The sequence below is a fragment of the Varroa destructor genome, unplaced genomic scaffold (assembly GCF_002443255.2).
Source record: "Varroa destructor unplaced genomic scaffold, Vdes_3.0 BEIS01000005.1, whole genome shotgun sequence".
Classification (NCBI taxonomy): Eukaryota; Metazoa; Arthropoda; class Arachnida; order Mesostigmata; family Varroidae; genus Varroa; species Varroa destructor.
In genome coordinates this window covers 6,009,661-6,036,570 of record NW_019211458.1, presented here as the reverse complement: position 1 = coordinate 6,036,570, position 26,910 = coordinate 6,009,661, and the positions used below count along the sequence as shown (strand labels likewise).

The 26,910-nt window shown below is 39.6% G+C and overlaps 1 protein-coding gene across 7 annotated transcripts in view; it reads right to left on the bottom strand.

Moving 5' to 3' along the window:
* The window catches only part of LOC111250688 (metal transporter CNNM4-like), a 49,207-nt gene that overhangs the window by 15,429 nt on the left and 6,868 nt on the right, over positions 1–26,910 (bottom strand). For 5 of the 7 annotated variants that reach the window (XM_086990600.1, XM_086990601.1, XM_086990602.1 and 2 more), the window contains 5 exons: positions 17,882–17,995; positions 17,484–17,623; positions 3,857–4,029; positions 2,228–2,423; positions 156–318 (listed from right to left, as the gene is read on the bottom strand). In XM_086990600.1, the coding sequence (XP_086846726.1) occupies positions 156–318; positions 2,228–2,423; positions 3,857–4,029; positions 17,484–17,623; positions 17,882–17,995 (786 nt within the window). Of the gene's footprint in view, positions 1–155; positions 319–2,227; positions 2,424–3,856; positions 4,030–17,483; positions 17,624–17,881; positions 17,996–25,102; positions 25,268–26,910 lie in introns of those variants that run through there. The other 2 variants (XM_086990606.1, XM_086990603.1) reach the window with 2 other exon arrangements.

Genomic DNA, 26,910 nt, shown 5'->3' with positions numbered 1-26,910 from the left:
ATAAATACAATCAGAAGGATAAAAGAATTACTTAGCCTGTTTTACATAAAGCTTCTTCATATACAATAGTTTTGCTTGTAGACGGTAACAGCAAATTTCAAATGATCACGTGGAGCATATTATAATTGCAATGTAAGCGAATAGCTATTAATTACCTTGAGCTCTGTGTTGTCGAGCGACATGAGACCAAGATTAAGGCCGGAGAAGAGGCCGGAAAGTATAAGGAGCGTAATAACGATACAGGCCTGTACCCAAATCGGAAGTAGTCGACCCACCGATCGAAATGTGACGCATCGTGCCGAGCCTTGATGAATCCACCTGTTATGTGTAGAAAAAAGCAACAAACACGTTAGCGAACAGCAACAATGAGAGGTGAACGGTCCTTTATCGATCGTATCTATGAAAACGATAAGAAGATTAGTTTAGAGAAAATTACTAACGGGAATCTATGAGTTTACCATTTCTAGTTTATACCACTTCGTTCTGGCAGTAAGAACTAGATGATCATATTAAACGTTGATTTTGTTATCTATTTACTTTATTACAGACTGTTTGTTGCTTTCCACTGAGAAGAAACTTACAAAGCAACCATAATAACGATCATCCACATTTCATCGCCTATGATTGGTTCATTATATCTCTCATTTAATTGTTACTGTTGTCATAACGAGACACTTCAACGTCCATATCTTAAGCCAGAAGTACAGTCATTGCGTTTGCGTAAAAAGTACGTATATTGTGCATTCCTGCTCTAAAATTGCCTTTGCCCCTATTGATGGCCCACATGATTTTACTCTATCTTCCCTACTTTCTGCTGATTATATTAAGTCACTTTAGCATTTGAAGATGTCGCTTTCGCATGCCTAATAATCTAGCTCGTATATCCACTTGGGTAACAATCTAACTCCTGCCGTTAACTTATTAGCCGTTCAAAATGTCTGCTTATTGTACGATTGAGGAATATTAACTTCTGAAATTCAGAGGTCCAGGTCGCAGCCTTCAGTACACATATTTTAACCCATTACTAAATATATCTGAACACTAGATGATCTACTATATTTACCTATTTATTTATATTGCGGCAGTAGTTCAGAGTAAGATATGACACATACTTAAATGTTATGTCTAGAAGAACTCTCCACACCATACAGTTGTGCCAATATAAAAATGTTTGGTGGAATCATTTGTGCTACATTTGTACTTATTACATTTTGCAGGATCACGAGTTGCTCAGAGCTAAGGTCCTATAAAACAAAATGGCGACCAGTCGGTTTCATTAAAACGCACACAATAATCTTTACCTTTATTCCCACTTATTTTGCAGTCATCTCTTAGTATAGCGAAGTAAGTATAGTAAATAAAATTCTCTGAAAAACACCAAAACTGAGGATGGAAACAAATGATCATTCCTAAGAACTTCTCGACGCAACATAAATTATCTTCGTAATAGCAACGGGACAATGACTATATTAACAATATTGGCGTGCTACGGCAATCTGGAAGAGAACTAATGAGATAAGACAACATTGATAGAAACGTATCTTCTACTGACAATGATTTCAATCAAAGAATAACCACTTCTCAACTCTAACTTCCATAGTGTTACAACACAAAAAAATAAGAAAAGTTTTGGCCATTGCTTTATTACAGTACTATTTACTTAGTTGCCGCGGATCCTGAGCCACGTTTAAGTCGAAAGAAAATCCGATATTAAACGTTGTTTCTTTACTGCTGTTACTCTCAGTATTATTCCTGAGCTTAACGTTCGACTATTTGTAGTACAAATTTATTGGTTCTACAAAATACACTAAAACAATATTTTACTGGATCATCAGTAAACATTGATTTAGTTGGTGTAGCTAACTTTTTGTTCAAAAGTCATGGTCGATAGTCTTGTAAAAAAACATCTTCGAAAAAAACACGGATATCTTTTTTGGGACTACCGTTGGTAACCATGGGTTGACTGAAAAACGTCGGTAAGTCTGGGAAAAATCTGACGTGCATGATTAAGGTATGAAAAGCTAAAAAATATACCGGTGAGTTTCGTGACCCCATATGTCGCCAGACGGATCCCACTCAATATCGATGTATTAGTAATGAAAATAAAAAGTTTTAATTATGTTTAGGAGCGATAAGTAGATATATGTCCAATATATGCAGCCGAAGTTATTTCTACTCGTTTATATCCTATAGGTATTGACCAGTTGAATAGTGAAATAGTACACACCCAGTGTGCTCTCCATTCTCAGTCATGTACTTCACGCAGAGGTAGATCTGTGTATCGGCTGGCGAAGCGGGAAATTGCATTCGAAGAACGGCAACGTTTCCATCCAGCTGGACCGTTGGAGAATTGAAGTTGATTACCTGGGACAAGGCCATATCGGCGCACGACACGCCGCGATCGGCTGAAACCGAAAGGTAATCTACTGAATTAATAAATATTGTATGCACACCCATTACGTAGATTGATATTACATGTTTTCTAACAATACTATGGTATATGAATGTAAGCACAAGGAATATACGTATAGCAAACGGGTATTTTTCTAAAGTTTTCAAGCAATGTAGTGACTTTCAGAATTGTGGTACTAACCTTTGCATCTTAGCAAATTCCACTAGGACATCATTGCAGTTAAATATTGTTTACGCGATCATTATCTACAAGCATTTTTCAAGCAGATTTATTGCGCATAGGCGGTCTTTAGCATAACGTTTATACAGATATCTCTGGGTAGGACCATTCTACTCGGCAAATTTCCCTCATTGGGACTTTTTGTCTATAAATGTAATGTACATGTAGTACTGATGCTGTATCTACGAAGCATCAAATTCAGAATTTCTCTAATGCGTTGTCTTTGAGACTTTTGTCACTCAGCACTTAGTATTTTCACAATTTTTTTAGCAGTAACAGCGCGTCAAGCGGTATAGATAATTCTCAGAACTCAGAACTGAAAGTGTCACTCAAACATATTCCACACGAAAAGACCCGGAATTAAATTTTAGCCTTGTAGTAAATAAACACACTATATGAAATCAGACGACTGGCGATTAAGTCTAAAGGGCACAGGAAGCCCGAAGAAGACGAATTGTTGTAGCTTACCTAGACGAGCTAGTTAGCAAGAGGGGCTCTCTTTGAAAATTTTCTTCGAATTTTTTGCAAACTGCATGCAAAGTGATAATAACTATGGACTGTCACTCTCAGTGGCAAAGGAAGTTTAAGTAATTTAGGTGGGAGTTCGTCCCGTGTGAATGGATTTGCTGATAGCTCTAACGTCGCTCAAACTACAAAAACGACGCACTATTTTCCACTACGATTGATTCCTGACTTTGTCCTATAGCAGGCTGAGCGGATTAGCAGATGCATATTACAACGAATAGCTCCATAAGGTTTGTCCAAATTTCGACGGGACGCTCCATATATTTATGTTGAAGGAATTTAATGCACCCAGAAGAAAAGGTTCAATGGGCCGTAAAACATGGAGCATATCAGTTGGCGAATCGCGAAGGCAAAGACCTTGGTGAATCGGAAACATAGTAGGACTCATGAGTACAAATTTACTTACAGGCACCTAATACAGACCTGAAGAAATGAACATAAATATATAAAGTATCTGACAAAATATATAGTATGCGTAAACAAACAATGTCACCAAATTTGTGAGAATTTATGCGACTGTGTATGATGTCACCAATACTGTAAAAGACATACTAATAATAATAATGCACATTCAGTTGTTATATTATTTATTTGGAATTTCTAATTCAAGTAAAGGTCTTTTTTAATTTTAAGTGCGCTGTTGTTCTTGCTTTTTTAGCCAAACCGACAAGTCACATTTAGACTAAAATATCCACTAACCTGCGACATGAGTAAACGCTAAAATGGTTGAATTGCTGAAGCTGCTTCCGAAGACCTCGACGGTGACGACGGTGTCCGCTGGCAACTCAATCATTCCTGTGTCGTCGTCTGTAGAAATTCGACTCGATCCATAGGCACGAAGGCCACTCACTTCGGGGGCCATTCCCGTTTCACTAAATTTCATGTTGCCAAATATTCGATAGCCCAGTATGAGTACATAAGCTACAAGCTACTGCGGCAATGAAGATTATTTTTAACAACAACCGGAAATGGGTTCTAAGAATAACATCGCTATTTGCCTTAGGCAAAATGATTCTAAGCTCTGACTGGGGAGAATGACAACAAAAGTTACATGTCACCGATCTGAATTCCGTGTACAGACCGTTGCTTCTGGAAAAACCGTAACATGGGCGGCCTGCATCGGCTGCGTTTTAATGCGTTGTTGATAATGTCAGAGTGTAATAGCGGGTCAGTCTACTCTTTCCGAAAACGTAGACATGAAGACTGATACGAAGGTCAACCACGTCTCGTATATTTTCAGTATATTTAGCTTGATTTAGATTACTGAAATGAAAATCTAACGTTGCGATTCCGTCAACGACGCGTATGTATGACCTGCTCGTTAGCGCGGATTACCGTTTAGAAAAGAAAATAGTTACATATGAAATCGAAACTTAAGCCCACTAACGACTCACATTAACTTAAAATTCTAACGAATTCACTGAAAGTATGTATCCGACAAATGATCTCGGAAAATGAAACAGGCAGTGATATGTAACAATGGAAGGTACATGGTAAAGATTATGGTCAGAGGGGTGCAGAGCTGACAACCTTGGCTTACTTAGAGCTTACTCCTCAAAAGCAGTTAACAACACTTTTGAAAAACATCGACGTGTCTGAAAATTCACTGTCGGGTTGCGCATCCTGCAGAACGGTTAGAATCTTATCAAATTTGATTTTTATGTAATCATCTTCACAAAAATTAAAATCGAGTCAATTAGGACGCAACCGTGGATCTGGCTGGATGTTGCTAGCACTTTGTTCGCTCATATTAGCTAGTGTTCAATGGGGAGCGAGGCAGCTGCTGGTGTTTTTGATGAAAACCGATCGGGCAAATCTGCACTAAGACCATGGATCACGCCAAAACGGTCGGGCCGCCAAATGATAACAGATGACATAATAAGCCCCTAGTGTGCGAGTAGTTTGCAGAATTTAGGACAACGTTCGGATAGGTTAATCAAAACAAGGAGACGTCGTTGTGAATATTGATGGCTTTTTTGCCAGTGCTTGCCTTAACGATCAATCACTAAAGCGTTAACGTGACTCAGAAACAAAGCCTACTCCAGATGTATAGGTATAGTTGAAGTTTAACACAGTTGGCGACCACCTTACCGGGGACTGTCGTATTTATTCGAAGCGGTTGTAGGCCACGATTTTGCATCAATATTCAGCTGTCGTAATGTTTCAGGAAGGATGGAAACGAAACAAAATTAATAAAACTATATTTTTGAATTCCACAACGAATTTTGTGCGTCAACGCTATCTGTCATTAAAAAAAATCTAGGAAAAATCAAAAAGAAAAATAGAAGTAGTGTTGCTCCATGTCTTGATTCTGAATAAGCCCATATATAAGGCCTACAATTATGTGAGGCTAGAGTAAAAGGTGCGCTACTGACTTACAAAAGCTCTTAATCTACTGTCTGCGACGATTAACTATGTGTTATCATAGATTTAAACATATACGAGTGCGAACATAATGAGCTACACAGCTGGCAGATATCATTCGAAGTTAAGTTGTACGGTTGACCTAGCGTGGAGTAGAATATAAGTGTTTAAAATTAGCTAGACTCGTTCTCGCGACGCTCCGACAGAAAGACGCAATACAACTGATTGTATGCGTCGTTTCCTGTTACGTTAGCATGCGGTTGAAGAACTGTGATTTGGTAGAGCAATGAGCAAAAATAGATCCTGTCCACTTATTTAACTCCAGACGCGAACGTCGTATGACAAGGTTTCCGGCCTATGTGTATCGTGCGTAGCGTACCTCAGCGATACTTTATAATAACTTCGGACGACTGTGAGAGTTCTCGGACCATTGCCTGATGGAGCGTCCGCGCGACAAACACCGCAGCTGCAAATGTATCATTAGACCCCTGTTTTTCTATCCCGAAAAAACTATGGCATCATCATCAGAATTTTCCATGCCACGAATGGTCTTGATGGCTGACACCAGAAATCGAAGTTCACTATCTTCAACCGCAATCCCATCGATATTCTAGCCGCTGCGCAGCACGATTCATAATGCCAACCATCTTAAACGGCACTACGGGTAAATAATGTGTCATTAAAGACGCTGTGCGAATGGCGGCCGTTTTAGCTCGGCGGTCCACCGATAGGGAAGAGTGGCATCATATGGGCCAAAATTCACTCTTCTATCGTTTGAAGTCGTCCAGTGCCACGGTTAAAGATAGCGAAACGTTTATACTGCTATATTCACCACGAGCTATTCTATTGCGTGGTCAAAATAGGCTCAGCACAATTTATTTTCGAAAAAATCTGTACTGTCGGCCCATATAGACCCTCCAGGCGGAGTGAAATGAGCCAACAAATATACCGTACCCTATTATTTTCTGATGCGAGGAAATTATTTAATAGGACTAAATGAAAGCGCCTGTTTCTCTGAAAAGACGGTACTTCATAATAATTTATTGCCAACTTCAGCATCTTAAACAGTCGTCGTGTGAAAAAGGCAAAGAATGAAGAGCACACGCAGCTCTCCAAACCAGCTTGATTTCGGTATATATAATCAATTCCAATCTACGATCATGACGTAGTGCATATATCGATAACACTGCTTTTCTTTAATATCAATGAAGTTGTCAGGATTTCTTTCAGAAGCAACCACACATTGTTGACAATAGCGATATATGGCGTGTCGGCTGCGAAGCACCGATCTCTTATTTTAACTCGACGTATACGTAATCTTACCAAGCTAAGTTATACTTTAAGGCGTTTTAGCTATTCTTCTGTCGGCAGCATCCAATTTCATATACACTCGGAATGTAGGAGTCTATATATATTACATATATATACACCCCCATAGATAAATATATAGCGTTCGGAGTAATGATGTAATAGACTTTTATAGACCGAAATTTTGCTTTCAGTTTGTTTTCGAAAATGTAGTTTTGAGAGAAGAGGAACGCTGAAAAACGAGGCGCCTTACAAAAAATTTGAAAAAAATACTTAACTACTCTAGCATATTTTATAATTTCGTTAAAAGGAAAAATATAATAACGTACGTTGAGCTAAATCTCTGACCTGTGTGTATCTCATTCATTTTGTTGGATAATAGTAAGAACTAAAATCAATCAGTCCCCTTGTGTAAGAAAAACGGAATAACCCATATTGCACCTACCACTACCTTCTACTAGAGCTAGATACCCAATGTTGCGCACAGATTCGCCTTGATATGGACCTGAAATTCAAATCTAGGTGCTGGCAGTGCGCTTTGTTTGTTGCGGATAGAATACATGTATAGGTTGTATTCTGCCCGCACGTGTTTTGAAAGTTCTCACAGATATGATTTTATGAAGAGATCAGCCAAAAATTCTACTGATGATATATATATATATATATATATATATATATATATATATATAGAAATAAAATGCTTTTGTTCGCTATGCGTATAGCGGCGTGCTATAGATAGCCTTGTGCAAAATGCGTAGAATCACCAGTGGCTCTTAGAGATAGGTGAGGTGAGCATAACATAATGACATTGATGATATACCATAGCTCTTAGCACAAGGAGGGGTTTTGCAGATCAAACTCTTTACATCTATGACACGGACCGCCACTCTTAAGGCAGACTCTATAAATGCGTTAGGTTTTTATTTGTACTGAAAAGAATAGCATTTCAATATGGCGTCCTCTATAATTTACCTCACTAAGACTTGGACATAGCTTTAAGGTGCCGTAAGGTACGAGTCTGCCTTAAACCTAAAATCTATTATTTTTATTTTATACAAAAATTCACCAAAGGACACTTTAACCCTTGAAGCCGTATGTTGAAAATAACTACATAATAACAAATACAGTCGTAGTGGAAAAATGGTATCTCTTAAGTGACAACAAGTAGCAAACGTGCTTACGGCTATGCTTATTTATCGATAATTCTATTTCAGCGATTGGTTTAATTAAGTTGCAGGAGCCGCAATTTGAACAAGAACTGAATCTTGACTGAGGATCACAGATACGTTACCATTTTCTGTTTAGTCGTAAATGTGGGGTGACGGCCGCTAATAGTCCTATCTTTTATCTATCTACCTACCTATAAATAGAATACAATGAGCAATAACAACATGCGTATTTATTTACCTATAACTATATATATAGATATATATATTGTAAGAACTTAACTCAGGTGGATGCAAAATCTCAAGCGAACTCGGTTCACGATCTCGTAATTGCCTCTGTTATAACCAAAGATCTAACGTCGCCCCCGTCGCGTCGCGGACCCAGTAATAATGGGAACAGTCCAGCACGTCAAGACCCGCTGTTGCATTTCGCCTGCGGCTCTTGGGCCAACCACAAACTTTAACCGGCACTAATACCTGTCTCTTGGTGTTCCGTTATGAAGTGCGGGTTTTATCCGTTTCCGTTTAGCACGTTGACTTCGCCCAGAATACGATGTGATTTAATGTATCTATATATTTTTGTCTAGATTATAGAAAAGCTGTCCATAATTGAGTAAACCCACTTGAGAATGCGTCGTCTCTGGTGCCTTACGTCAATTGCCTACTTGATCGATCGCCTGAGCATACGGCACGTACATATGGGAGTGTACTTTTGAAAGGGTAAGATTTTTTGCACATAACAGAATATTATTTACGTAAGATGCCGTCGTGGCAACCGCATGAATTTGGGTATCAGGGTGTAGTTTTCAGTTTTCTTACCGACGGATAATTTACAGACTGTCAAAAAGCTTTGTTAATAACTAGCGCTGTTATACATGCGTACAATACTAACAAAGCAAACAAATTTAAGTAGTTCAATTTGAGCCTTTTAAGTGCTAAAATGATACTAGATATAAATTCGAATGGCAGGAGATGTTTTTACGTATCGGTGATTTACAACGCAAATCAGCTTAAGTAACAACAGTAACGCTACGCTACGTTTCCGAAGCTTGAAATTACAATAGTTGTTACGCTTAATATTCGTGTATTTATTTGTGTGAAATAAACAAAATCTATGTTTAAATGGGCCATTTTATAAATTAGGGTGCGTTTGCTTGCTCATCTATATGACACTTACAGATTACGGGTGTGAGATAACTAATTGTCTATGATTATCTTGTTCAAATACACTCGTGAAGCTTTTGTCTTGTTCTAGTTTTTCTCCGTCTATTTCTCGTAAGGGCAACGTTTCCGTAATCGACAATACCACCCGTAGCGCGACGAGAGAGTTAGAGTAACGAGTGTAATTATATTCATTCCGGTTAAATCAACTGGACACGGAACCCGAGGCCTGATGGTTTTCGATTCTTCACCCCCGTCATCTTCGGGTCGAAATAGGCCAGCAGGCTCCGGTTTTCAGCTCGAATACGTACCTTCCAGTCATACTATGTTTATGAGACAGCCTTAATCAATCAAGTCAAACTGTACGACAAGTCGTAGGTTCTGGCATCATTGAACATCTGAAATTTCATGGAGATTAAGTGGCTGCCGGAGTGCAAGGGAGATCCCTTCAATCTCTATTCTAACATGAGGTCTGCATGAGATGACTCTTTAGTGAATAGGATCGAAATGCAAACAGGAAAAACGATGCCAAAAGCACGAAATACAGTAATGACCCTACTTTTCAATCAGAGCAACCATCACCGATCAATAAAGAGCAAACTCACAACAATTTAACCTTCAGCATGTAGAGAGCAATATTGCTATTCCAATTATTCAAAGATGTCTGTTTAGATCGCTTAGCTGCCTGGAGACGTGCTTTTTGGTACCCGCAGCTTGGGCCAGCATGAATCTGTTGCTCTACGTTGATATCGGCGCAGAATTCGAAAAACGACAAAAAAGTTTCACTGAAAATTAAGATCTTACTATTGAAAGGTGCGCACTAATGTAACATTCACAGAGGGAGAAATATCGAGATATAATGATATCCTTGGCTCCGATGTACGAAACGACCGTCGCTGTGGACGAGCAGCAGTGCCTAATATAAAGGAAAACTCTTCTAGATCCTTTTAGATAAATCCTTCTATATTTACTCAAAGAGACTAGCAGCGTTTCAGTTCTCATTGTTTGCGTAGACGACAATTGTATGTGTGCGGTTCGTATGGTTCCGGTGACGACTGCAGTGTGGTCCACATGGAGACGGTGTCGGGAAACAATGACCTTCATATGATACGTTATTCCATTCTTTCAACTGCATGCTTTGCCCTATAAACCGTACCTTCGCCGCCAAAAATACTTTTTCTTCAAAACCGACGAGATTGTCCAGAAAGCAATTTATTCCCACGTTGGCAAAAACCCTAAAGCCGTCTCTAACAAACGATTCTAACGGTTTCTTTTGAAACTCTGCCGACATACGCACTATCGTAATTTAATAACTAAACATACAAGCCTGAATTAAACCGGTTCTAAAAACGTATTGCTAAGCTTCCTTTGAAGAAAGAAGAACGCTATTTTTAAATAACGCCTAAATACTAACTTGTGACAACTGTGTCCTTTTATTGGCACGAAGGCGACTTTGTTAGGATGCATTGAGCCTATAGGTCAACAAGAAGCTCGTCATCTTACTAGGGATGTATATTTAAAATAGAGAAAATATTTTTTTCAAATAAATCGCACGTACCTGAAATTTGAAGTAGCTTCCTCTCTAGCATTAGCGTCGACTTATATAACTGGTGTAAAGCATTTAAAAGAAAGCATTAAGAGAAAGATCTCTAAAATTTAAGAAGAACTGTACTCGGGTAAGGGTGAATGGCCTTTTGGGCGACTATAGATTGATATCATTCTACAAAAATGGGTTAAATATTCGCAGAATGCTCTCGTAGTAAATTTAATGAGTGTTTGTGAAGACATGGGGGTCCTGACGATTACGGGACGAAAAACTTCGATTCATCTTACATATTCATACAGTAAAAAGCTAAGCGTATGAGTGAGTGCTGTCGTTTCGTCATGGCGAAGCTTATTGTGGTCTCGAATTCAATCATAATCCAATCAAAAGCTTGGTAAAGATGCCAGCTACTTCCGACAAATGCTCGTGATCCCTAACAAATCTCTATTTTGGATTTCACTAGCCACAGATATATCTGAGCATGACAACACATCACCAACCACAGTCAAAAGGGTTGTTCTCCTTTTTAGAGTGTGCGTCATATATATATATATATATATAATGTTGGTGAGAAGATATAAATTTGGCTGGTTTTTTTTTTACTTAAAGCTGTGCTATTATATTGAACAGATGATTCATACGAAGAATGCTATAGCGAAGTCGATTTCATTCCAAGATTGCACTGATAAATGATTTTAATAAATAGATCATTCATAAAAGCGACCATTTCATGTGTAACCAATGTTTTTTGTTTGAGAACGATCCAAACATGGCACTGAAGTGATACATGTCGTATTACTGGGGCTTTGGTCAAAGTTGGTTTGATTGCTGTTATCACTATTGTTAGTTATACTCAAGCTGCATTTGTTACGCCTAATAACATAGTTTTATAATAGCTCTAGTTTTCTACACGTATATTATTGTCATAAATTGAAAAAAATAAAGCGTAAAGAAACGAGTAAATATCTAGGGGAAAAATTCATGTATACGAAATGAATACATCTTTTATTTGTTTTTATTTATATTTGGAAAGTCATAATTTATAAAATTTCTTTGAAAATGGCTGTTGGACACTACGGAGCGGTAGTGATATGGTCATGGAGAACCTTCACCGGTACTGCACTGTGAAATTTATAAGCATGGTGCATTTTTTGGGCGATGGGTAACATACGGCAAAATTTCAACCTTTTAGTGCGTATTCGATGAATGGACACGTAATATTTGCTTCAGCTAGCATGTCCACACTTTAAAAGAAACAACACAGAAGAATACTTCAAACGCTGTTGCTAAATATGCATAGAGGTACGTCTGTTAGTTTAGAAGGACCTTCACCATTCCGTTAGCGCAGGAAAGAAAAAGAAGGGCAAAAGCAAACAACGAGACGCTTTCGTAAAGACGGTACTACGGTGACCCGACAGATGTGGTCTGCCACGAAAAAGGAGGACAACAAGGCGGGCATAGAGCTGTCACGGCTAGGGCAACCAACGTCTTACGACATAATCCTCGGCGCTATCAGGTGGCTACAACGCAAAACAGTCCAGCCTCGGAGATCATGCAAAACACCAACAACGGACAGCATGGCAGGTCAGCGTGTCCACATTACAACAACTTTGAAAGCTTCCGTCACAATACGAACGGACTAATCGTAAAGGATTATTTTTTTGTCGCACGAAAGATGATCGTACGACTACTACTTGGCTGCTTGGGAACCGCCGTGTTATCCACTCATACCAGCCCTCTCCAGGCCTCTCTCCGCTCTTTGCGTTGCTGCTGCCACCGCCGCCGGCGTGACTATCATCATCAACATCGTCAAGTAACCGTGGTGACTTGTAAAGATTTTACAAGAAATAGCTCTTTTCTTTTTATCCATAGCAGAACGTCTTGTTCTAGATTTGCCGACCCCTGAACCACAGCCCGTTATCATTGCAGCGACAGGAATTACGGGAACAGGAGTGCGCAATGCATAGGCGCAGTAGCAGCTTCCTATTTCTATTCCCTTTTCGTACAGGCTACCCAGAACCATCCGCATCATCATCATCATCATCGGTACCATGGCAATGGTCAATATCATCAACCCTCCAATCAACAGCATCAACGACACCACACAGATTCATTTTTATCCACCATCCTGTCGTTCCTACTTGTCCATAGCCAAAGGCAGACACAGACAGTCACCCGGCCATTTCCACCCAGACAGTTCCAGTAGCTCACCAATGGTAAAAGATTCACAACTCAACTCAAAAGTGTTCCCAAAGACATCAAAACCATTTTGCTTTTCTAAACTTCTCACACCGCTCCGAACGTTCGGCTCAATTTCTCAAACAAGTCAATGACGACGAAGCCTATACATTAACACTTGTCTTGAGCTTCACATGAAGAAAACACTGTTCCCGTATTGAACAGAATACTCGTACTCTTCGACTAATAAAAGAAAACGCACCATACTACGATCCAGTATATGTAGCATACTATACACAGACATAAGATTTTTACAATCTGAAAAATTTTCCTGCGGTTTGGTTACACTATCATTACCATCAGCGCTAACGGGAAGCTAAACGGGAAGTGTTGTTATCGCAACTGTATATTGTCACCACTGAAGTGATACTACCTGAAACCGCGTTACGACATAACAAATAATTCTAGAGATAATTCGCAACCTCGAAGGTACACGGTTATGTTGGACTTCAGTCGGTTCTTTGGCAAAAATCGACCCTGTAGTCAACTTGAGTTCCAGTAATCCCCATGAGCGCCCGGAGGTACGAAAATCACCGCCCAACTGCAAGCAGCTTTCTGATTAAAAAAAAAAAAATTAGGAAATCGAGTCCGTCAGCTCCGCACCGGTCGTCCATTTAATAGCAGCCGTTGGAGCTGCTTTCAGTCCTTTGAGTGTTAAGCTAACCTAGACCTTGGCATTACTAGACTACCGGACATGATTCAATACAAAATGCATCAAATCAAAAACTCGTCACAAATACGAATCGGTAAATTCTTCCGGAGTCCGTCAACGCTGTTGAAGCCGTAAATCTAAAAGGAACAGCTTTTTCTATTCATTGATGGTTAGTTAGTGAATTGGATCATTATACGACACCTTCACAAGTAGCGTGCATAAAAATACCAGTGCCAAAATTCGATCGAAGAAAACTATGGTCCAGTAGGGTGTCGCTAAGCTCGGTGCTTCTACTCGAGTAATACGGTGTATCGTCTTCGTATCATGTTGAATCTGTCTATTCGGACCCTCATAATTGTTAATTTTCTACAGGAATAGAACTTTATAGATTTTCATGTGTCCCGCGTAGTTGGAGCCGATAAAGCAATCAGAGTAATCATCCGGACGGAGACCCTCGATAACCCAATCGACTGGCTTGCTTCCGTAACCATTTGTAATAAATGAAAACAATTTAAGTAGGTAATAAAACTTGATAAGAAATATGTGTAGTTGATTTAGGCAATCTAACGGCAGAATAGACGGTGTTAGTGGTTATTACCAGCTGCTATTGTGACAGTATATCGATAACCAGTAGCAAAATGGCTAAGAACACCCCTGTGAGCCATATGAGCACGACGTCACCAAGTGAAGTTCGGAAAGATCGCTATCTTCCCGTTGAGTGGTTGCTGGCGATTGAGGCTATAGGGTGATCATAACGGGTACACTTGAACCAACGCGCGAGGCTCTACGGATAACTGCGGAGGCAGTCACAGGAACGAAAGTAACTCCTGGTTCAGCTGGTCAGCTAGTGCCTTCGACATCTATGTAGCAACTTGTCGAAAATGTTATAATGCTATCTAACGCGAACAACTAGAATAACTTGAAAAACGCGTATTCATAGGTAGCGTAAGCCATCCGTTCACTTCTTATGGAATTAACTAGCTGAGTGTTATTACTAAATGGTGAAAAAATTAGAAAAGTTAATATATTAAATGGTCTCTCTATATATAATATAAAGAATGGCACTCTTCTTGCAAATGGTTATATTCCGAATGTAAATATGCCAGTAATAAGCAAATATAAGAACCAACGTTCAGCGACAATACCGGATGTAGAACTCGAGACATTTAGATATCCCTGCATAAGTTTTCTCGAGTAATAAAGAAGTTCAAAGGATGCTTGAACATCGCTGACAGGACCCACACAAGAAAAAAAAGCGACATTTTTCCACAGCGGTAAGTCGGCAAAAGTCAAATCAATCCAGATTAATTGTTCGATTTATTTGTGTTTCTTTAACATGGACATTTTAAGTTTTACGTTCGGATCTACGTTAATATTGCATCAGACGATTAAACTCTCTACTCTCTAAATTTCATTCTTCTTGCCTACGGTGGCGGTGATGTTATTTTCCGTTTATTTTTATAATAATTTGTTACCAGTACGATGTTTTTAACGATTATATTATGTATAGACTTGTGACAAACATATAATGAATACCTGTTACTCAATAAATATTGAACGTAAAATTGCAATTAATATTGAAAATATAGCGTGCCTCGGTCGGCAGGCCCTCAGCTACTTTCTTTAAACGAAGTGCTAAATAATATAGGTAGAGATAATAGCTCATCTCGAACTTTTTTGCTTTGTCTAATCTAATCTATACGAAAAACAAGTCTATCTGCTAAAATAGCTATCAATTATTGAGTAATCCGGTCATGTTGACCGTTTGGGCGACTCGGTCTCGAATCATACCGTTCGTCTTCAACAATAAGGTTTTGGTCTGCCGAAGATACGCCTCGCGACCAGCTTGTCGCTACGTTACCTCAATCAAAGGACGCTTCTTCTTCGCTAACTTATTTCCGCTCTATTGCAAACCATATTCCCAGCTGGCCTACTCTCCTGGGGCTACAATGACTCACAGTCCGTTACATTATGGTTAGTTAAAAAGTCGCAGCGAAGATCTAACAGGGCAAGGGTCTGACCAACCAGTCACACACTGCTAAATTTTTCAATTAAGAGGCACATTGTGGATACCTTTGAATTTATTTCAATAAATTTATAGTGGTAACAACTCAAACGCAAGGCAAAGTCTAAACGAAACGTAACAGAAATACTCCCCGAAATACAAAATTTAGCTAGGCAGTATAGGAAATGAAACTTTGTTTCAGTGTTTTCATCAGGTATGAATAGCGTCAAGTTTCTCTTGAGCAAACGAAAACGACGTTTGAAAGTTCTCAGAGAATGTGAGGTCTGCACGTTTTTACCCGATTTTACTGAGGCGAAAAAAGACTTAGTAAAAATAAATTTAGCACTCGGTGCTTTATTTATTAATATTAAACCCACTGGTTCCCAGTTCTGCGGGGGCTTATGTCTTAGCACGGATTCAGACCAAAGGCCTCCTGGTTTGCAGTCAAAAACCTTCTCGTTCAAACCACCGAGGTAAACAAGCAGTTATCAGCTGCCGGGCACCAAAACATCTCTATGTGACACTTACATAAGCAGATCAGAACCAGTCTCGAGGAAGCGATTTTAATTCAACCTTATGTGTACGTAGAGAGGCGTTGAAGGTTCGAACCGCGAAAATAACTGCCAGAAGCTTAAATTGATAAATCCTTCCGGGGGAGCGTGGGTCAAGAACCCATATATATATATATATATATATATATATATATGTGCAAGGATCTGTCGCTGCTAAAACCTCTTTTAAGCAATGTACACTCATTTTGCTCGTCGAGCAAGCTGGCGCTAACAGTTTTGTTTGTTTACGAAAATTTTCGAGTTCTCATGCTTCAGTGGCTTCGTATGTGAGTGTGTAATCCATTCGTCCGTTCAAGAAAATGTAAACGTGCCGTCGTCCATTTATGCAGCGCATCACTCAGTCTGCTGCTGCTCATCACGGCGTATTGTCCATATGTGGTAAAGTGAATATGATCCCGTCAACACGCAGACCTATAAGCTTACTTGAGTGTAGCTGGTTGACGAATCGCAAGAATCAAATAGATCACAGTTAGGGTCAGGAGTGCGACAATCAAACAAATTCACTACGACATCACATACTACCGATCGGTCAGAGCATGCGGCGCGCAATTTCACCATTGAGAAGAGAGAAGCTGAAGCTTTTTTCATCGACGAGTATTCTTTGTACGTAGACCTTACAAAAAGAGTTCCATACGTGTACTATTACTAGGCCAATGTATTTTGAAACCTGTTGATTAATAGACGACCAGCACCGTTTATCTGTTGGCGACTACCTGGCACAGTTTGTTTTTGAAGTCAGCCTGACGAACTTTTTCTTATTTTTCTGATATTTCTTTTCCTGTCCTTCGACGGAGGAGAATCAATAGTTGACGGTCAAAAAGCGACAGTATATATCTCCTAGAGCGAACGACTCGGCGTTCAGTTTTCAAATAGATTTAACAACTAGGTCAGCTGCTCTAAATATTGGCCTGCCGGATCGATAATGCATCCAAGCCGATGGTATATAAATAGATATATATATGGAAATCGTTCAATCAGCAATACTGGTAACGAACCAAATATACTTTTATTATATAGTAAAAATGTCTACCGAAAAAAAGTACCACTAATGTCTCAGTAGGCTCAGTGCCTGTCACGAGACAGTCCTTTCTATTTACACAGGTTTATTACACGAGTCTCTCTATTGTGAAATACCGAAAGATCGTGATCTGCTGTAGCATTTCGTATTACGTCTAATCTAAGAATTTTTTTCATTTTTGTCATAGTTTAAAATAATCCTTTGCTTTGCAAGATAGTCGCGAGTATTTTGCTGATCGCAGCAAACATAGAGCGTACGAGTAGACCATAACTCTCTTATTCACTGTAACGGGTGCTTACCTATCAATGTATCTGAACTTATATTCGGTTCCGAGATGCTGCAGTGTTTCATTTCTTTCTTTCCCGACACAAACGTAGAGAGTCGATCCGCGTTGTATTGGGTCACCCGCTTTCGACTGAGGCGACAACTCACCCTGGATCTATCACAAGCAACAGAGAGAGGAGAGCGACGTGTGTCAGCGACTCTCATAGTCAGTTGAATATGTTAACTAACCACCCCCTGTGCAGTATATTATGATACTAGAAACACCGCGGTATTTTTGCTCGTCTAACATTTACTCTCCATATGACCCTCTAAAACAATGAAGAAACTATCTTAAACATTGTGTTTCAACATGATTAAAAAGCATAGCATGTTAGGTCACACTGGTGCACTAGCGTGACCTTTTGTCCCTTACATCAATGACAGTCTCTTTGTTGAGCGTACGAATCCAGTGGAACGCGATCGTATGGTCCGGATGGCAGACGTCTCCTGGGTTTCCGACACTTTGAGTCAGGGAAATCTGTGTGATCTGGAAGAAGAAAATAAGCGCCGAATTAATTTAACATTGTTAGAACACTTCTAGCAGGTTGCCTTTTTATAGCCACGAATAGGATGAGGCAGCACACGATGTGTAATAGGCAATTTAAATTGTTTCTAGTAATCCGCTTCTATCCCATATGCGACGACTGCAGGTTTCTCCATGAAAGAAGAGGTCATTGCCTGTGGCTGGTCATGCATAAATCAAAACAAATAAGCCATGACAGGATCTCGAATATTAGATACATGTTCTTTTAAACTTCATAGGTTCGTGTTGCATATTCGTTAACTGGTAGTTAAGGGACTATTAAGCGAATTTATCCTGTCAATCTAGCCCTTCTACATGTACAAATCAAGGGTTTACAAGCGACCTTCTCCACAAAATAATAGTAGGCTGTAGTAGTTTGTTCGCAGACTACCGGAAGCTTAAAATCTGCGGCTCCATCTCCCACAGGCCTGCCTACCCGATCACAGCCGGTAGACATAGACACTGAGGGAATAACAGAAAGCGACCAAACGCCCCTACTAGGCAAACATCTGGGAAGTGTTTTTTAAGTCCAATAAGTCGAGATTCGCTATCTTAAATATACGTATATAGAAAGTTTGATGGCTGCTGCTAGATCTGTCGCACGTTTATCAAAAAGCGTGCTGATTTTTAACAAATATGCTGTGACAACTTTGATCGCTTTTACACAGATTGCACAAATCTGTAAAATTTAGTTTATGGTTACAGACTAACATGAATGCCATAATTTACACAACACAAGATATGTGTATATAAGAAAAATATGTGTATATTTGCCAAGATAGTAAACATAGAATATTTGCTTAAGACCACACAAGCCTATGGAAAGTTCTAAACCATGCCGCAACCCTATTCCCCTAGATGTGAAAATGCTTTACGTGCTAGTCAAAGATACTTGAAACCACTTGAAGTTGTGTATATAGTGGTGATTAAAAGATTTAAACAAAGCAAAGCTGAGTAATACACATAAACAACTAGGTGACCAAAGCATCGCAGCAGATTGGAACGTCGTAAGTTTATATCTTAGGGATTTCTGCTTCGGCCGGAACCACTGTGCTGGGTCACGATCACCGCAAATTTCCGTAGAAACCCGCTTTGAACTAAGCGCGTCTCCTGCAACAGTGTTCTTGTTTGGGCTTATTGAGCTTCAGAACATTTGAGACACGAGTACGCCAACTGTTGTGTTTATTGTATCTAGCGGTATAAGCAATCCGTTAAGAACTATCGACTATCAAGCATTTTCCCGCGAGAGCTTAATTAATACGATAAAAAAAAACGTACCAGTAATTGTGTGGAGCAACCTACACTATATGAAACCACAATCAAAGCGTTTTCTCTCGTGGAAAAATTTGTCGGCGCTGGTTACCCAGGAAACGCAATCTATGTTGAAGCTATGTTATGCAGCATATGTGAGAATGTGTTTGGCTTATTCGCCAAAAACAACCGATTCGTGAGACCTGTTCTATGAATTTTTTTTAAATATATGCAAAAATCGTTTTGTATTTGACTAAAAAGTTTTCAGCTAAGATTCAATTTCAAGCTTTTGCACTACCCATTTGCGAGGATAGCTTTGCCGTTTTTTGTATATTACAAACAAAGATCATAATTCAAGAGGATTCCATCGACTCTATAAGGTGCACTTTCGCGAATTAGTACTAGCACCACTGACATATCGTCAAAGTCTTCTGTACCCTAAATATCACACTCAAAGCTCATTGAAATCAACCGTGACACTGTTATCGAAATTATCGACTGCTGCTTTTGCCGCGATGATCCTTTATAAACCGACGCGAGCACTAGTATGAAAAAAAAACCAACTGGATCTGACTGATTACCACTCGGGAGATGTAGTTTGTCTCGCGTTTTTGGTAAACGCATTATGATACCGATCTCTGCCTAATGCCATAAATATGCAAACAAATTCGCACTATTTTGTCGAAAAAAATAGGTTACTCTTAATATATTTGATGTCTAAGACAACATAGACGTATGGCTGTAGATAAAGTGCATAGTTGTTTACCAAAGACTGATTCAAATTCTCGCGCTATTTTTTTTTGTTTTAAAAAATGCAATAGCACGTTTGCATCGCTCCAAATGGAGTACAAGCAAGAAAAATTTAAAATACAGCAAAACAAAAAAAATGCGCATAGCTTGCTAAATGAGTTTTCAATAAATAATATTGTATATAAAAAGGGTATATTTTTCCTGCTGTTGCTGCGCCTGCATATAACAAATGTCCGTGTGGTGTTCTGAGGTGCTGCAGTATTCTTTGGGATATATTTTTTCATACTTCGCTAATAGAAAAAGCATTCTTTCAACTAGCGCTCACACACTTAATAGTTCGTCCTTTTCTAGACGGGTATTCGGAGCGAGATTTTTACAAATTTGGTCTCTCTTTCTTCCTCTCTCGTCAACCAGCCGCAGACATACGATATAATAAACACGACTTATAGTGGACTTTTGAACATCTGTGGGAACATTAAAGCATCTCTACAATTCGATCTAAGTAACGGTCGTTGTCGAACTCCGTATTTTTTAGTCTTTCAGCACTACATTGTCACTCCGTTTTATATATTAATTTGTATTAATACAGGTGCTATTCTCTTTTTTAGACACGACGCATCGAGTGCATTTAACATGAACTCAACTCAACTCAATCGTAGCCACTGAAATGATCGCTGATTTAAATGAAATTGCAAAGGTCACCGGTCGGCATAGTTGACGCTCAAAAATCGCACAGAAATCCAGAGGTTTCATTCAACAAGTCATTGTTGTTCATTTTTTGTTGTGCTTCGGTAACCGATTTTGCTTTCTCAGTGCTCGACTGAGTTTGTCAAACGTGTCCCGTTTTAGAACAAAGCGCCCAGAGTTGTAATATGTATATGACGCGCTATATAGCATGTCGGAATTTTTTCTTGTCCTACAGTCGGATCAGATGAAACCAGTTTGAGCCAGGCTTTACTTGGTGAGAGCACGAATGTACTAGCAAGATGCAATCTTAAAATCCGTTATTGTATAATTTACAGAATAGATATATGTACAGGATACGTTGACAACACGGGGTCTTTTGGACCGGTCGCTTGCGGCTTCACGGATGCATTTATCCGACACCACTTTTAGATAGAGAAAAAAAAATCAGTAGGCGAAACAGTTGTAGCGGAAAACTGCTCCGTTGTCGAAATTTCGGCCGTCACTTGATCTTTTCAAACGTTCTTCCACTGCGATAATACATCTCCGCTGAATGTTTTCACCTACTCTTACGCCAACTTGGAAAAACCCAGAGCAGGTTTTCATAAAGCAAAGCAAAAAATCCGCAACAGGATTTATATTTAAAAAGGCTTGGAATTTAATTACAATAGCGCAGAAGCTATTTTCAGTTACCCGGAATTTTTTGCATAGAAATTAGCGACAGTTTTTGAAAAAACCCCGTACTTCTAGATAAGCTCACACGCTTTACTTTGGGCGCCTATAACCTGCCATCAATCCAAACGTTGGTTTTTGCACAACGAGGGAAGTTTTTACGGATATTCTTTAGTCAGCATCGCTTGACGCACGGTTACCATTAAAAAGCCAGTTGCGAATTGGAACAGGAATGACTAGTAAACGTTTTAGGTCCCGACTGAAAGCTGTAATCAAGGTGGACAAAAGTTAAACCAAATAATCACACTTTTCATCTATGATAATAAACAAAGTTCAATTTACCTTCTGCACTTCGTGAACGAACGAATAACCTGACGGTTATCGTTTTGGCCCACTATGAAAGCATTAAAGAACGGTGATAAAAAGGGGGAGGATGGTATTTAAGTAAAGGGGAAGATATTTAAGGTATTACTACCTAGCACCTAAGGTAAACCGTAGTGACTGGTGGGAAAATTTTTCATTACTCTAGGCATGTACGTTTGCGATTCGTCGTCTTGTTCGGTAAATTCAGACACGGATCAAAAAATTTTACAACAGCATTGATACCGATATCAGTACTCACACAGTCCCCCATCAGACAACGTCAGACACGCTATAGAGCTGTCGTCGTGACACAATCCGCTGACAAACTTCGTTGGATATCGGTCGACTATCTGCTAATAAGCTTATTACGGGTTCCGTCGATTCGAGTGGTATACGGGGCTAAACGCGCACCCAGTCAACGAAGTATTCGGTCTGGAGATTTATGCATTAGAATACCTAATATCGTATTAGACCAATGCCATTTTAACTAATTAGAGGTAGCGGATTTCATGAATTCAGGATTCAGTACGAAGCCGATATCCATGGATATTTTTGCCAATGGCAATTTTGTTACAGACTGTACCTTTCTGATGCTTTCGTAATAAGTGTCATATGCCAAACCGTGGTTTATATGTATATATAAAGAGATCATGAGCAACAATATCCCATAGTAGGAAAAACTATTATAGCTATAGAATCTTCTAACATACGTACAGGCGCACTATGCTCTTAAGCTCACATAGAAATAACTAGCACTTTCATCGGAGTGCAAACTACATAGTAGAAAATGAAAGAAAGTGAAGTATTTTATGACGCTGTTTGTCGCGAATCCACGTGCAGCTGGACATGATTTCGAAAAAAAAAAAGAAAAAGCTTTAAGAACCACTATACTAGTAGACTAGATCGTTCGGAACAAACGTTATTCCAAGATGAATCGAGTTCGATTAGGCTGGATTGAAAAGATATGTTTTATGTGTAACAGCACAATATCTGCTAACGTTGCTCTACATATAATTCAGGGTACTGAACACGCCGTTCACGTACGAGTTTGTGCTTGCGTCTGTGTCTGTGTCGCGTGTGCCAGGACATAGACACATTGAGCCCATAGTGACAAAAGGGACCATTCCATTACAGCACCGCAAAAAAGGCACTTTAGTCGCACGAGGTTACCGTAAGAATAAAATACATACATTGTTGTTTTGGGAACGCGAAATTTCAATAACATAATAATGCCGTCCTGGTTACTATCATCAAAAATAACTTCCATCAATACAATGAGATATACGAATTGCTAGTTCTTACACTGCACAACTGCAAAAAGCTGATTTTGATATTCGGATTCTGCTTCTAACAAATTGCCGCTTTGACACCCTAGGAAAGTATAAGGCCATATACAGGCATAATAGGGTACGATGCCAAACGAATTCATTAGCAATTCGAAAAATCACACTCGTTTTTATCCGCATACCAATATCCAGTCTGTAGTGAACGAGTAAAGTTTACGGCTTCTGCGAATATATCCGTGAGTACGGTAACAGGCCGAGTCAGTGGGAAACACTCGTCCCTGTCAGCCGCCGACACAACTAAACATGCTTTATTTTGATGATATGGGTGGAGATATGGCCAAAGTCATGAAGGACTTCCTCGACTTCTGGTGGCTAGTTACGAATCATCCCCCAGTGACGTTCGACGAGAAATGGCTTAAGCGAGGAGTTGGGAAATATGGGCGATTCGCGAAGAAATGAACCCGGTCGTCAGGCGAGCTTGCAGGCGTTTGCAAGGCACAGCTTGAGCTTAGTTCAGTTCCAAGATTGGCGCATGCATCGCGGTTTCTGCTGGATAACTGGGTAAGAAACTGGTAAGTTTTCTTGGGAAGCATTCAAAGAACGACGGCATCGGCAGCTTTGGCCTTTCTGACCACTGCAAGGTAACTCCGTACGCCAATTTAGTTTCGAGTAATTGCGCGTTAGAGAAGCCCGCTACGCGGTTGCAGAAGCGCGCGAGTAAAAAACAAACCATTGTCGTTGCTTTGAGAATGAGAACACATCAGTGCGCAGGCATCGCTTGAATGGGTTGCGTCAGTCAAACGAAAGTAACAGGTCCTAACTTTGTAAGGCACCGTAAGGCTCCAAGGCAGTGTTGCGGCTACTTGACCTATACACCCAGCATTTTCTGTGCATCGACCACAGGTTCCAAGTAGAAAAAATGCATTTTTGACACCTACTATGTACTTCGTCGAGGCGAGAAAAAATTCAGAACATTTGAATTGTACACAATAATGACGCTATCACTGAAAAAGTTACTTAAGAGTTTTAAGTGTCCAAGCTCCATGACGCAACCAAACCTTTTTCCAGAACAGATTGTTTTGCATTTGATACGACTGAAGGTACTTGATTCACTGGGAATTACCTTTTACGAACCGGACAGTTGGTTGGCATGTTTATTTGGCTCAGCTGCATCGAGTGAATCAGGCTATCGACAACAAACAAGGTCAGATCCTGCTTTTTTATGGCAACGCAAGCTTACAAACGGCAAACATCGTCAAGGCTGCCCCCGCGGACGAAAATGTAAGATTTTGTTGTTCATATTCTCCGGACCCTTCCCCTAAAGGACGTTATGTTTTGTCATAGCAACGAACGATGTGGGTGGAATGAAAGAAATGTTAATATGTGAGCACTATAATGATTTATAAATATATACATATACTTTTTTCTTTCGTAATGTTCTCAAGATACTGTGAAGTGTATAGAGTAGATAATTTCTAGTGGAATCTCACTTTTCAGTGGGTCATTCTTCTATTAATTTTCTAAGGCCTAGTAAGCAAAGACAAATCTCCCTATAATTTCGGAGCATATGCGCACAGAGACTAGAGCCAACCTAACATTGAAAAAAGTGACAAGTGACATATGAAAAAAATGCTCTGTGTGTCGTTAACATCTAATGCCTGGCCTGCCTTAATAGACTATACCAGAACAATACGACCCTTTTTGACCACCTCGGGCATACATTGAGTTTGAATGAACACAAGAAGGATGTGTTCGTTAGGCGCACGCAAATGGAAAATTCCATGCTAGTTGACCTTTGAAATAATTATAATCAATATGAGAAGTAACTGACGCTTAAGCTAATTGCAGAAATGAAGTAAGCAGTTTCTATCTGCAAATAGATTGCAAATAAGGCAAGACCAAACTTTTCTATGGCCTCAAAAGTTTACCGACTCAATTGCTCCAGACTTCATCTCTACTTAAGCGCGTAATGATGAATAGAAACTATCATGCTGTGCTTGTTGGTGTTATTTTCGAGAACTTCTGTAGTTTTTACAAATCAGCGTTAAAATAAGAAGAGACTCACAAATACGTTTGGTCACGTTTGGATCGATGAGTAAAGGACAGATACTTGAAAGCACGAACCTCACTCTCTCGACAAATTACCATACAACAAAGTCAAACGCGAAGCGTTTCAGCTTGTGTTTAAATTATAAAACAGACCTAAGAGACAACACGAAACTCGAATAATAGGCACCTGGTGGTACTGTACAAAACGTTCGCAGAAAGGGCACAATAGACAGGTTCTTTGTTGTTATGTCGATTGCTCATATGCTCACTAATAATGCAATGGCATAATGGCGATAACTCATTAGGAAAGCGAATGAGAGCAAAGCGTCTTTGCTGACGTTTTCTGTTTCCGTCGTACATTGGCACATGGCAGTTGCGTGCCCCTAATTTTTTACAAGCATTTCTACGGGCAGGTCCGATATGAAAGTGTTCAAACGTTATCTTGGCACACCTGGCTCTGGATAAATGCACGCATTCTGCAGCCATAATACACTAGTGAACGTGCAGATACGAAATGTTTTCTTTCGTGAATTTTCCTCGTGAATTATCCTGATTATTCGCACTGTGATTTTATTCATACTTGCGACGTTACGGGAGGAATGGACTATTACCATCATGCGCAACGTCATGACGTTTGCATTCAAAACCCTTAACCTAGGAAAGAAAAGCCAGAAAGAGCTCGTTGCTAAAGACGCCGTTCAATTAGTAGTGCTATACAAAGATTCTCATTATTTCATGAACTTTAACAGTGAAGTGAGAAAGGTCTGATTTAATAAAGAGTTCTTTTTTCTTACAGACGATGCCCCCGTTCAATCTTCAAATATTGTGACAACTTCTAAGATGGAACAATAATAATCGAATCTCATTTTTCCTCCCCCTTACATTATGCACTCAGCCCATGCGTCTCTCCACGTTTCTCACTGTTCACCGGTTATGTGACACATGAAATTGCATTTTGTTTAACCACTTGCCCCCATTACCTTTAATTAGGCCATATTCTTGTTGTGATATAATTACAATATCTATCGTTCACTTTGCAGGAGTAGCCGTGAGCTAGCGACTTGGTTGAGACGATCACCAGTCGTCATTCATTACTACTGCTATGTGGCTCATAGCAGGCGAATTTGACTAAATATATGATTTATCAGCTGTTGGCCATTTCGATATCTATCCAAATTGGTTCTTTCTCTTTAGATTATTCGGTGCCCACTAAGATAAGGTTTCGACAACACGATCCTCCATTGGCATATGGTCAAATCCTCTACTGGAAGTTATCGAACAGCCGTATCTGTTGAACTCGCTGAGCGATCAAACGTCAACAATGCACTTTTATCTCTTCGTCTTTGATACCTGAAAATCCACTTAGCGATCACATGAAACTGAGAAAATGCACAAAATGAACAGTTCCATTTTTGTGTTGCACTCATTAGTTGAAATTCATCTCATTCTATTCTTCTTCCTTCGAAGAGTTTCAAGTATCAGCTTTTCTCTAGCCTCATTAGCTCAATATGCTTGCATTACATGCGTAGCACGTTTGGCGCTATTCTACTTATCCTTTGAAGTTTCTAGCGCTCATTAGCCGCTAGCAAAACCCACTGCTGAGGTTCAGAGCTACTGAAGCATTTCAAACAAATATTACCAAACTGCTTAATTGTTTCCCTTGCACCGTATCAAAAACCTAACCGCTATTTTGCTAAGGCTTTTAAAGTACTCAACGATCCGATTCGTTCAGTCGTACGAATTGTGTGACAATTGTATGTCGCTGGTGGGGCCTACACCACGTATACATGAGCTAGCTCATCACTAATATTTAGATCAATAACC